General features: G+C 34.8%; 3 protein-coding genes across 3 annotated transcripts; all 3 read left to right on the top strand.

Annotated features, from left to right (window-relative positions):
* Positions 1-233: 233 nt before the first annotated feature.
* Positions 234-3,311, top strand: LOC145215017 (epoxide hydrolase 3-like). Its single transcript, XM_080083674.1, has 7 exons — positions 234-475; positions 667-793; positions 990-1,084; positions 1,149-1,338; positions 1,575-1,804; positions 2,105-2,226; positions 2,471-3,311. Exons 1-7 carry the CDS (start codon positions 310-312, stop codon positions 2,585-2,587), a joined length of 1,047 nt encoding a protein of 348 aa, XP_079939800.1. The 5' UTR covers positions 234-309; the 3' UTR covers positions 2,588-3,311.
* Positions 3,312-3,326: 15 nt separating this feature from the next.
* On the top strand, positions 3,327-8,439 carry LOC145215026 (epoxide hydrolase 3-like). Its single transcript, XM_080083679.1, has 7 exons — positions 3,327-3,487; positions 3,767-3,890; positions 3,952-4,046; positions 4,246-4,435; positions 4,834-5,075; positions 7,027-7,148; positions 7,213-8,439. The coding sequence occupies exons 1-7, from the start codon at positions 3,328-3,330 to the stop codon at positions 7,321-7,323; spliced, it is 1,044 nt and encodes a 347-aa protein (XP_079939805.1). The 5' UTR covers position 3,327; the 3' UTR covers positions 7,324-8,439.
* An 83-nt stretch (positions 8,440-8,522) lies between these two features.
* LOC145236197 (epoxide hydrolase 4-like) lies at positions 8,523-12,239 on the top strand. Its single transcript, XM_080099640.1, has 7 exons — positions 8,523-8,838; positions 9,214-9,340; positions 9,617-9,711; positions 10,176-10,365; positions 10,505-10,746; positions 10,971-11,092; positions 11,761-12,239. The coding sequence occupies exons 1-7, from the start codon at positions 8,688-8,690 to the stop codon at positions 11,869-11,871; spliced, it is 1,038 nt and encodes a 345-aa protein (XP_079955766.1). The 5' UTR covers positions 8,523-8,687; the 3' UTR covers positions 11,872-12,239.
* Positions 12,240-12,831: the final 592 nt, after the last annotated feature.

The raw sequence follows: 12,831 nt of genomic DNA on the forward strand, positions 1-12,831 counted from the left end.
TTTCAAAGACATAGCGAGTACCAGAACAAAGTAACAACTACTACTGCAACTATTACTTTTGTAACGTAACAAAGCGCCCCTTTATGAACTTATTAACATATCCTCAGGATTAATTCACACAATAAAGTCATCTATGTACAGCAACGCGTTACAACGCAACTATTTTAAATAATTTCTGCAACCCCCGCGATCGACCAGTCGATCGCGATCGACGGGTTGGACACCCCTGACATAGAGAATAGGTTTTCATTAACATTGTTTTAAGTTGGTAAAACGTTAATTTCATTATTACAGAAATATTTTTTAAATATGGGTTCATACTTAATACGAGTTTTGGTTGGCATGACATGGTTTGCGATTGGGCTGTTTTGGTCACCACTTGCAATTTTGGGGTTTGTGTTTATGGTAGTTAAGAATGGACCTGGAGGCGTCAAAGCCCTATTGTCAGCAAAGCCACGGACAAAATTGCCAGAAGGTATATTTAAAAAAATGAGTTTGGAAATCTTATCAGTGTTTTAAACATGATAGTGATATTGCATTTGGTTCAATTATCAATGTTTATATCAACCACCAAATGTGTTTCTTTAATATAAATTTTGTTAAGTACCTGAAAATCATGTTTTGTGCCACACTAGTTCTAACGATTATAATACGGTTATATTGCAGTTGGACGAAACCCAAGGTACATTCATGAACAAGTGAAAACCAAGTCTGGAGTGGTATTGCATTGTGTGCAGGCTGGTTCAAAAAACAATCCCTTGATGTTATGTATGCATGGTTTTCCAGAATGCTGGTAGGTGTTGGGAAAGCTGTGTATAGCCTAAAGATGAGTTCACTGCAAAAAGTTGCTAGCTTTTGTTAACATAAATATTAGGCCATTAAAAATAAGACATAGTACTTAAACATGTTTTTTTCCTCTTCAAAAGTTGCAAATGACATGCTTAAAAAAGTATACCCACATATTAAATATATCTTTTTTTGGTTTAAAGGTATGGCTACCATTATGTATTGGATCATTTTAGTGATAGATTCCATGTGGTTGCATTTGACTTGAGAGGATATGGTGATTCAGACAAGCCTAAGAGTAAGTTGCTGCTTTACCAATTTTGCAAGTTGTCATTTTTACCAGCAAAACTTTGTTGCTCCAGGTATTGGAGAGTACCATATTGATTACCTGATGAATGATGCACAAGAACTGGTCTATGCTCTGGGCCACCAGAAGGCCACCATTGTTGCAAATGACTGGGGAGGTATTATTGCATGGAATATTCCACACTTTTTTCCAGAAGTTGTTGAACGTCTTATTGTTCTCAATGGACCACATGATAAGGCAATTCAGTGAGTTCATAATGTGCTTAAATATGTGTCCAATTATAGTCTTTAAATTTAACATTTCAGCTCAACAGATTATGCTTGACATTTTGTGAAAAAAGTGTGTTTTGTGGTGTATTGGTAAAAGTTTAATTACATTTGTGTGGCTATGAATTATTTTTAAGACAAAATCAAGATCCCAAGTATATCTTTAGGATTTGTGACACTTTTTACTTAAAAAAAACATTGTTTGTTTAATTAAGGGACTTCATGAAGGCCAGCTGGTCCCAGTTTTTTAAAAGCTGGTACATCTTCCTATTCCAGTTGCCATGGATACCTGAACTGTTAATTTCTGTCATGGACGATGATGACATCAACAAATCTGCTACTGGTATTCAAAATCCTGCTAAGAAGTTATCACGCCAAGAGCTTGATATGTACAAATATTCTACAGAAGGCAACATGACACATGCACTTAACTATTATCGAGCAAGTATGTAAAACCTTATCACCACTTGATTGTTAATAAAACTTTTATATAAAACAATCCTTAAATTAGACCTCTCAGAATAAGCTGTTTATTGGCTTTCAACCCATCAGTCAATCCAAAAACTTACAAATCGTTTGGTTACATTTGTTGAAAACCAATGATCTGGAACTTCATCTAATTAAAAAAACTTTTAAATCAACTATATTTTTAACTCTAATAAAACCATTTCAAAACTTGGTTACACTGTGCTATTCTGTGCCCAACGCTCAGACTGTTTTATTAAAACATATCATCTATGAACAGAAAACCCATTATATGTGGGACTGAAACTGCGATGTAAAACAAAAGTTATCAAACAGCCTGTACTTGTTATTTGGGGAGCGAAAGATCCTGTGCTAGATAAAGGAATGGTTCCTTTTCACAAGGTCAGTTTTCCATTTTAGTTTAATGCAAGCACTATGGAGCTTTAAATACTTTACCAGGATTTTTGTCATTGCTGTTTTTGCCTAATTTTAACTGAATTTATCGGCATAATCCACCTGTATGTAAAATGAAATACAATTATGTGAACAGGATTTTCTACAAACTTTCTAGTTTAAATACATATTGCAAACTTGATTTCATATCTTTGCAAAGTTATTTACATTTAATAAGCTTTTATATGTGCAGAAATATGTTGAAAACTTGCATGTCAAAATAATTGAGGAAGCGAGTCACATGGTTCTTATTGATCAGCCAGAACAAGTTCATGATGCTATTGAGAAATTTTTGGAAGCAACCAAATGAAGTGCAGATGCTTTGTACTACATGTGTGTGTAAATCAATTTATTTAACAATAACATGATTAAGGATGCCACTAAAGAGATGTAAGGAGTTTCTAACAAAGAGCAAACAAACAGTGACAAAGACTATCATGTAACTCTGCCTTTACTCATTTGTAAAGTTTTTTCTTGTGGATGATTTTTTTTTGTACACTGTATGTTTTTGCTGCATAGTACCTTGGCATTGAAGCCTATATGCCTATATCTAGCAAATAGACATATGTACCAATAAATGAATCCATGCATTTTAATTCTGCAGTATAATTTCAATTGTTTATCACCAACTGTGTTTTACTTGATAGTTTGATATTGTGCTGTGTCAGGGTACAAAGTTCAATGTAAAATTGTACAAAATCAAAACCAGGCTGCACAAACTGTATTGACCCAAGCAGAGTTTTAGCCAGACTTTGATGCTCACTGTTTTACATTAGGCCTTGACCAAGATTTTGCTAATTAACTGTTGTGTTGTTTAGGTATGTTTGAATATTACATAATGAAAACACATGCTTAATTGAAAACATTTGTGCATTATGGCTGTGTATGATCTACCCTGACTGTCTTCTACACCTAATAGAATGATCATGTAGTTTAATTAATGAGCTTATGCAACAAGCTGACTTATTGTGCACTATTGGTTTTATTTCTTTGCCTATTTGCATGTAAGATCTCTAATTATAGCTTTATTGCAGGTGTAGATTTGCTAATATGCCTTCCCTTTTAATGAGATGGTTAGTGGGTACAGTATATTTTATTGTGGGTGCATTTTGGTCAGTTATTGTTGTTATCAGTTTCGCCTGGTATGTGATCTTCAAAAAAGGAGTAAAAGGACTCTTAAAGAAAAGTCCTGAGACTGCTGCACCAAAACGTATGTCCTCTTTTTTACTATTTCATACTATTTTGTTTTCAATGAAAAGTGATTTGCTCATGCCTACATTAAGCTTCAGAAATATGCAAATTGTATTGACTGTTCATGATAAATCGACCTCTGATACAAAACTTGGCAACAGACTGCTAATTCCAGTCCATTTTTTTTTCAAAAAAAGGCATGCTATTATGTCCCAAATTCAACTTTATGTTGATTTACCCTGTTAGGATTTCAAAAATTATATGTTAAAAGGAATACACTAGTACTCGTTATTTTCAGTTGCTCTTGACAAGTATGAACATGACTTTGTTCGTGTAAAGTCAGGGATGAAATTTCATTGTGTGCACTCTGGTTCAAGAAGTAATCCTTTAATGCTGTGTCTTCATGGGTTTCCAGAATGCTGGCAAGTACCAAACTGTTTTCAGTAATGTTTTATTTTTAATCAAACTGCTTTGTTTATACAGGTATAGCTATCACTACATTATGGACCATTTTAGTGAAAACTATCATGTAGTGTCATTCGATATGCGAGGATATGGAGAATCGGATTCACCTAAAGGTTATAACAAAGTTTACAACTTGAAATGTTTGTTGTTGTTTTTAATTGTCAGTTTAAATAACTCTAGAATAGCACATTCTAAAACTACTTTTTTTAAAAAAAAGCTTGAAATGTTTCTTGCTAAAAACATACAAACTATATAAATTAATGAGAAATTGATTTCTTTATGGTAAGTTGACTCAAAATTTTTGTTCAATAGGTGTGGGCCAATATCACTTGGACTATTTGGCCACAGATGCAAGAGATTTGATTGTTGCCCTTGGGTATGAAAAGGCTGTGATTATTTCCCATGACTGGGGTGGTGTTGCAGGTTGGAAAGTTCCAGACTATTACCCTGAAGTGGTTGACAAACTAATAGTGATGAATGCACCACATGCAAAGGGGTTTCAGTAAGTTAACCATTTTGACTTGGTTGTATGATCTACTATCAGTTGGTCTATTGTTGGGTTGTGGACTTTACTTTTCTACTGTTAATTTTATGAAACACCACAATTTTGTAAACTATATTGACCTTTTTGGTGTAGCAGTATGGCTTATAATTTTTTTTTGAATAAAATTATGTTTTGCATCAATATTATCTATAAACTGTAAAGAATATTTTCATTATGTGCTGCAATTTTTTTAGATTGCACTTTTGTTTTTAGGGACATTTTGTTTGTGATATGTGATGTAAAAATTAGTCAGCTAAAAGTGGATTTTATTTGTGTGAATTCAACTAACAGCTTCAGTTGACAACATTTGTAGTATAAAATGACCTTTGTTTTGCAGCTTGTTAATATTTTTACAGAAACTTTACAAAGGATTATCCATCCCAGCTGTTGAAAAGTTGGTACATGTTTATGTACCAGCTTCCCTATCTTGCTGAGTTTCTTATTTCTGCCTATGACTACAAAGTAATTCAGTCATTTTTTCGTGGCCGATCATTTGGAATCAGAAATGTTTCAAAACAACTGTCTGATAGTGAACTGGAAATGTACAAACACACAATCAGAAAAAATCTTACTTGTCCAGTTAACTACTACAGGGCAGGTTGGTGCTTTTTACAAACTTGAATAGGAATTAAATCCAATTAGCATTATTGATCCTCGTTAAGACCCTGATTGACTAAAAAAAACTTAAAAAAGCCTGGGGTCAAATCTAACCTTACGAGCATTTAAACCTACAGCAAGAGTCTATCTGGGACTTGTGTCCTCTGTTGTATGTTTGCTAAAGATTAAGTTAAAAAAACTCCCCTAGCAACATTCATGTGCAAAATAATTCCAGGCTGGAGCTAATAGTTTATCTTTCGAAAGCCATATCACCCACCCTGCATAATTATGGGTCCCCTTCCCTGAAGGGGACACATACTGATTTTACTCAAATTGTTTGGTTTTTTTTGTTTGTTTTTCTTTCATTTTTCTTCTCCCCAAAGTTTATCTGACCTGTTTTTTTCCATCAAAAGTTGGATGGATTTGGCTGAAATTTACACAGATGGTAGATATAGTTATGTAGATGTGCATCCCACTTTGTTTTTGTTGATAACCCCAGTATTTACCCCGCTAGCCCCCTAAAATGTGTTATTTTCTTCCCAAAGTTTGTCCGACTTCTTTTCCATCAAATGTTTGATGGATTTGGCTGAAATTTACACAGATGGTAGATATATTTATGTAGATGTGCATCCCACTTTGTTTTTGTTTATAACCCCAATATTTACCCCGCTAGCCCCCTAAAATGGGTGTTTTTACCCAAAGTTTGTCTGACTTGTTTTTCCATCATTGTTTGAATGATCTGGCTGAAATTTACACAGATGGTAGATATATTCATGTAGATGTGCATACCACTTTGTTTTTGTTGATAACCCTAGTATTTACCTCGCTAGCCCCCTAAAATGGGTGAGTTTTTAAACAGTGTCAGAATTGGCTGAAATTTGGATAGCTTGTATAGTATGCCATTTATAGGTGTCTATTGTTGTGTTCAACCCTGTAGTCCTAACATTTACCCCACAAGCCCCTAAAGTGTAAACGTATTTGTATGTTACTGGGCACCACAAACGAAAGATTTCATTGGCGCAATAGTGTTACAAGGGCAACCAGTTTTATGTTGCTCGTTAGTGGGTTGCTTGGTGGATGTTTTTGCGCCATGGCAGTTAGGGGCTTTTTAACAGCCCTATGACGTCAGAAACATTAACGGTTGTTGCTCAAAACACCTATAGTGGTCGAAATTTTAAACATTGGCGGATTGGGCTGAATTTTTGCAGTACTATTGATTGAGTCAATGTGCTTTTTATGTATTTTTTAGTTTGTGTGTCAAACCCAATTAGTTACCTACTAACCCCCTAAAATGGGTCAGTTTTTTAAAACGTTAAATAGGACATACTTCAAACAATATCTGGGGTGAATCTAATTTTATAGTTTGTATTCTACATAGTATTATTATTTAAGCCCAGTGCCGATCACTGTGTTTTACCTTACAACACCCGACTTTCTCATGGTTATCTCTTGAATTGCATTATTTTCAACTTTGCATGTGTGGGGACCCATGAGTTTTTGCCTGCAGAAGAACTAAGGTTATAAAAGACGATGGCTAATATGGGACCCAATACAAAATAAGCAAAGGAAATTTATTAATGTTTTAAAATAGGTTATAGTGTAAATGCAACAACAAAATGTGCTAAGCCACCCTTTTAGTTTATTGTCAGTATCATCCTCCAATAAGCTGCTTTCGTGGTAGCAAATTTCAAGCGGTGCTAGATTTTGTAAATTAGAGTTTAATTGCAGTGTGGTGTACATTGCAGGCCTTGTTTGCTTCAACTGCAACAGTGGTTTCCAACCTTTTCAACTTATGTGACAAAATACTTCAGGCTGGTAACCACTATTTACCATTGATTATTATTGTAACCTAGAACAAACATGTTGGGCAGTTCTTTATGTTAAAAAAGCTAGTGTGTTTGACAAAAAAGGGTGATTTTCTGTTTTATAACATGGACCTGTTTTGTTTCTAGCAAATCCAATTTACAGTGGTTTGAACTTGAAGCCAAAATCAGCAAAGATTACAGTTCCTGTGTTGGTCATTTGGGGGAAAAAAGATACAGCACTAGATTACCGCTGTGTACCTTACTTCGAAGTACAATGCTGTTTATTTTGTTTGTTTTTAATTGTTATTTATATGTATTTTTTGTACATTTCAGAAACATTGTACGAATTTTACAGCAGTATATATTGAGGGAGCTAGCCACTGGGTGGCGATAGATGAACCAGAAAAAGTGCATGAAGCTATTGAGCAGTTTTTGAAATCTTGATTGTACAGCAGTTACCACTAAAAAAAATCACAAAAAGTTTATATTCATTACCATATTTTCAATTCAATGTGGTTGTAGCTCTAATCGAAATTGTATGCAATTCGCTAATACTTTTTGGTACAATATCACCAAAATGCTGTAACTTTTATGTAGCACTTTTTCTATGTATCACAAATTATGCATGTTCATAACTTCTGTGCAAGTTGTAGCAAGTATTTAAATAATTTTCAGGCAATTGTTGCGTGTCCCCTAGCCATAAAACACATCCCAAGCTTCATTTTTCTGTACCATGCACTTTTGTGCTGGTGGTCAAATATATAACAATGGCCAAATGGGGCAAGTTGAAATATGCTCCAGGTTGCTTCAGTGTTCTTTTGTTTTTATGTTTGTTTGTTGGAGAAACCTCCTATTGAACATAAAATTGCAGTGTGTGGTTTGCTGCGTTCAACCCATAAGTTCCACTAGTTATCCATACACCTAAAATGGTTCAAACTTTCCAAAAAAAAATTACAACTTTCATATTAGAATTTAGATGTTGTCACTATTAAGTCAATGAAGCAGATAAACTATATATGCAATACTTGGTCATACATTATGCCTGGCAGCAATAGCTTATTTCTATATCCATAAGTTGTTAAAAAAAATAATCCAGTACTTCTAAACAAAAGTGTATGAACAAGCTCTAGGAAAGTAATAAGTGTGAGTAACGAACAGCCTATAGCGTATGCGTATTATGTAGTATTTTGTTTTACTTTTGATCACTTGTATGTCAAATGTTTTGTGTGATTGTGGTTTATGCAGTTACCTAATGTTTCGGTAATTTTATTCTAAAGAGTAAAAAATTTGCTCAAAAGTCTGTTAAACACTCTTATTGGTTTTATAGTTTATGGTTTAGGTACGATATTTTGATCAATAAAAATTTGTAACGCTTTATAATGTTTATATAATTAGCATATTTCTCATTCACCAGTTTTGTGTAAAACACCATCTTTTGTTTACCTGGTCGCAAATCAATCAAAATGTTCCGTAACTGCTATCCCACCTAAAATAAGTTTATTGCGTGAATTTTCAAGGTCAGTTGTGTCGCTTCGTAAACACGGACTTCGGTCGGGCTATCGCCGGTGTTATATATCCAACTCACGTCCGGCTGGCGGACAAACCAAAGAATTAAAGTCGGCAAGTAACTATAACAGCCTGCCACAGGCACTTGCATGAGAAGCTTTAGAACAGCCTGACACGGGCACTTCCATGAGAAGCTTTAGAACAAAATAGGAAAGCTAAGTTGTATTTTGCGAAATATTGCTGATTTTGTTCACTAACCTTTGGTATTAACAGACCAGTGCAGAAAGTAGCCTGAACAAAAAATGTCCTTTGGAAAAAAGGTTTTGGGTGTGCTAAGTTTTGTTGGCACCGTGCCATGGGTTTTGTTTTGCATCGGCCGTTGCATTTTCCTTATTCTTCGGCACGGTCCGTCTCGTTTCTTTGAAAGAAAAAACCACGACCCCCTACCAAAAGGTTTGTTAAAGTTGTAAATTGTAGTGTGTTAAATAAGGCTAGAATTGTTTGTGCCCGTTTGGCAAAAGACAATCTCACGTTGAGCATTTTTTCTGCTGTGACTTTGCGCTAACAAGGCTTATCTAATTGGGTAAAATTTGGCTATACTTATATACTCCTTAATTATATCCGGGATGACAGATGGTAGCCTATATACGAAATATCCATGTTCCAGAAGTGTTTGACAATCAAAAGACTTAATTTGAAAAATGACATCAATGTTCGTTCTCGTGAATAGAAGTTTACTAACCAAACCACCACGCATAAAACTGATTATACAAAAAACAAGCTACTTAGGGTCATAATCTTTCAAGTTTGTGTTGTTGTTTTTTACAGTGGCACAAAACCCGAAGTTTGAACATGATTATATCGTCACCAAATCAGGAATGAAGTTTCATTGTGTTCACTCTGGTCCTAGGACTGCAAAACTTATGTTATGTCTTCATGGATTTCCAGAATGCTGGTAATCAGATAAAAATATTTTTTTCTACTCAGCCTTATTAATTTTTTTTTTTAATTTTATTGGCGGAATATATAGGCCTACACAAATATTGCAAAACGGTTTTGAATTTTGTTGGGTATAACCGTTGTTTATGTCAGCACAAAAATTCAACAAATGCATTCCAAAAACGTTATTTGCCCATTATTTAATTTTCGCATTTAAATCGAGCGAATAATTTCAGAACATGTTCTTTGACCGCAGTTCCAGCATAATTTCATTTCTTTGTAAAATTTTCAGGTACACCTACCATCATGTGTTAAACGACTTCAGTGATGAGTACCACGTTGTAGCCGTTGACTCACGCGGTTATGGAGATTCCGACAAACCAGAAAGTATGTCACAAGTAAAAATTTGCCAGTGACCCCAAACCGCAGCATTTGGTGTGTTTTTTAACAACGTATAATTTCAGATAGGATATATTTTTTTGATACTGATATGTGTTTTGTACTATGCATTTATATTGTTAACATATATGCTATAGTTTATGCAGTTTCAAAGATGTAGGCGTCAGTGCTTATTTTGTTTTGTTTTTACTGAAAAAAGGGTTTTGGACTTTTGCGGTCTAAAACAGATTTAAAATGTAAGTTGATATTTAGGCTACACGCACTTCCACTGAGGTAAAACATTTACGATTCTTCTTTTGGCCTTCAAATTCCGGAAACTGTTTGTAGCAAAGTTTAAACTAGTGAAGGCACTGTTTACCAGAAAAAACATACTAAACGGATTTACCAGAAACAGCCTTTCAAGGTTTTTCGTAATGTTAGCGTATATCCACTACATTCATGTTTGTTTTCAGGCATCGGCGCGTACCACCGCGACTACCTGGCCAACGATGTTCGAGAAATAATTAATGCTCTCGGACATGAAAAAGCTATTATCGTTGCTCACAACTGGGGCGGCATAGTCACTTGGTACCTTGCCCACGTTTTTCCAGAAGTAATTGACAAAATGATCATCATGAATTGTCCGCACGGAGAGGCTTTTTGGTAGGTAATATTCCAAAGTTAATTGGTGTCCCGTTTAACCAAAACTTTACAAGCAATATACTAAACGCGTTTATCCAATACTTTACCAGCAATTAAACCTGGTTTTTGTTGTCTTCGTTGTTAAAAAATTCTCTTTTAGGGAATACACACTCAAGAACCCATCGCAGCTTCTCAAATTTTGGTACGTTTTCCTTTTCCAATGTCCATATCTTCCCGAGCTCATGATGAGTGCATTGGACTATATCATGTTACCGAGGACGTACAATCAAATGCCTAACGGTATTCTCGACCCAACGAAAAGACTAACTTCTGAAGAAATGGGAGTATTCAAATATTGTGTAGGAAGAAATTTCAAGTACGTGTGCAACTACTACAGAGCAGGTTATTACATTTTTAATTTCTTGAAAAAAAAACGACTCACACATTTAGAAATGGGCTTAATGACCATGGGCGCCGTCGTTTGGGTAATAATTAAGGGTATTTTTTATGGCTATGTCATTTACTCGATTACTGCATGCAGAAATTGTTCCTTTTAGTTCAGAGTTTTTTCAACCCTAGAATTATCTTGTCTATGATGTAATAAACTTTCCTTTCAAAACAAACAGTAAACCCACTTTATAATGGAATGAGGCTGAAGAAAAAGGTGGAAATCATAAGCACCCCGACACTGGTGGTCTGGGGAATGGACGATGCTGTGCTAGGAAACAAATACCTTCCTTACCTTTCTGTAAGTTTTTGCAAATTCTGATAGCCAGTTATATTTTAACCAAGCAAATGAGTGTATACAAGGTTTGATTTCGATTTGTTTGCCTGTAAGAACCATGCTCACAGAGTACACAACGAATTCATTTTGTTTGCCTGTTATTAAAAGAACCATGCTCACTAATTTGCCATTCTTAACGTGTTTCGTGAAATTTGGTTTCCACCAGATTTACTCGTTTAACTCAAATCGATAATGTAAAACGTAATCATCGTGTAACTCAGATGTTACGTCGAAACTTGGTGTCTTCCATTTAATTCAACCCAATAGATTCGACTTGTGATCACGATGATTTTATCCAAACATTCAAGTTACAACATAACTATACGATTTACTTTAGTGGCAATTTCTTCTTAGTTAAATTGTCCGTCTCCTCTGTATCTAAGAATATTTTATCACACTTGTGTAATTGGCGACTATTTGGTTGCAACCAATGAGAAACAGCATTGCGCAATATTTTTAATCATCGAACTATAAAAAAAAAATTTTTTTAAATATAAAAAACTGCATTCTGCAAGTAGGTTTTATCTGTTTGCAAAATCGTAAAGTATCTTTGCCTTTTCTTGACCCATCCTTTTTACACAACTATAAACGGGGTCAGTTTTAATAACCTACGCTATTTTGTTGCATTACAGAAAGTGGTGAAAAATCTCAAGATAGTTGAAGTTGAAAATTGTAGCCACTGGGTGGCACTGGAACGACCTGATTTGCTTGCCAAAGAAATGCGGAACTTTTTAAAAGAATAATTTAACTAAAGTAGCTTATTATCAATTTCGCGCATTTTTTTGATGCTCTAATTTTTTTGGCAAGATTGAACTCTTCGCTACAATTTAATTTTGACATCGATTGTATTTTGTACGTGCTATGCTGGAGCTTTGGCGCATAGTCACTTTTGCTAACTACTGATAGATAAAATGTTTGATTGACCCCTTATATAGCAAGAAACGAACAAAAAACGTTTAGAACTAATAAAATTCGCAAAATAAGAGTGTTTGTTTTTCTTGCTAAAGAGGTAATTTTAAAATCGGAGAGCGTTTTGTTACGCTATCTCAAAACGCAAGTGTTATTTTAATTTTCGTCTTTTCAAATATCTAGACTTTTTTATCTCACTTTTATTTACACCCTTGTTAATTTCTTAATGATGCCAATTAAATTGTGCTTAGTGTGCATAATAGGAACACTGACATGGGTTATACATTTGGTGGTTTTATAGGCTAGGCTAAATGTTAGTATTGTCAAGTTTGGCAACGTAAATCATGGCGAATCATGGATTGGTAGCCTATTGTTTATTGGCAATTTAGGATTCCATTGCTCGCGTGTGCATATTACCCAATATCTGTCGTGATAATTTTTGGAAACTATAGTGTATGGATGATAATTACAATGCAGAGATGCATGTAGCCTACATGAAAAGGTGTGTGCTCGCTATAACGACAAAATGTCATATGAGGCTGCTAAACATCACAACGGGAGCAAACATTTAAACTTTCGCCCTATATCGCATTGGTAGTCTTTTGTAAGAGAGGGACAAAAACACCTACTTTCGAATCCCCAAAACAGATGATAGCATTTAATACCGCTACTAACTGACATTTAGGCTACACATGGACCCATGTGCTTCTTCTTGTAAAATGATTTCCTATGTGTAGAAAATAGCCTACATGCCGTTTGATATTTGGTTCAATAACAGATTTCGGGCTTGAACC

This window comes from Phallusia mammillata, chromosome 1 (assembly GCF_965637545.1).
Source record: "Phallusia mammillata chromosome 1, kaPhaMamm4.hap1.1, whole genome shotgun sequence".
In the NCBI taxonomy this organism is placed as follows: Eukaryota; Metazoa; Chordata; class Ascidiacea; order Phlebobranchia; family Ascidiidae; genus Phallusia; species Phallusia mammillata.

What these genes read in the sequence shown, in the direction of transcription:
- LOC145215017 (XM_080083674.1), top strand. Translation starts at nt 310, where the DNA reads ATGGGTTCATACTTAATACGAGTTTTGGTTGGCATGACATGGTTTGCG. An exon ending in ACTTAACTATTATCGAGCAA is followed by an intron (nt 1,805 to 2,104) that starts GTATGTAAAACC and finishes ATCTATGAACAG; the next exon opens with AAAACCCATTATATGTGGGA. An exon ending in GAATGGTTCCTTTTCACAAG is followed by an intron (nt 2,227 to 2,470) that starts GTCAGTTTTCCA and finishes TTATATGTGCAG; the next exon opens with AAATATGTTGAAAACTTGCA.
- LOC145215026 (XM_080083679.1), top strand. Translation starts at nt 3,328, where the DNA reads ATGCCTTCCCTTTTAATGAGATGGTTAGTGGGTACAGTATATTTTATT. An exon ending in TGAGACTGCTGCACCAAAAC is followed by an intron (nt 3,488 to 3,766) that starts GTATGTCCTCTT and finishes CGTTATTTTCAG; the next exon opens with TTGCTCTTGACAAGTATGAA. An exon ending in AGTTAACTACTACAGGGCAG is followed by an intron (nt 5,076 to 7,026) that starts GTTGGTGCTTTT and finishes TTTTGTTTCTAG; the next exon opens with CAAATCCAATTTACAGTGGT.
- LOC145236197 (XM_080099640.1), top strand. Translation starts at nt 8,688, where the DNA reads ATGTCCTTTGGAAAAAAGGTTTTGGGTGTGCTAAGTTTTGTTGGCACC. An exon ending in CCACGACCCCCTACCAAAAG is followed by an intron (nt 8,839 to 9,213) that starts GTTTGTTAAAGT and finishes TGTTTTTTACAG; the next exon opens with TGGCACAAAACCCGAAGTTT. An exon ending in GTGCAACTACTACAGAGCAG is followed by an intron (nt 10,747 to 10,970) that starts GTTATTACATTT and finishes CAAAACAAACAG; the next exon opens with TAAACCCACTTTATAATGGA.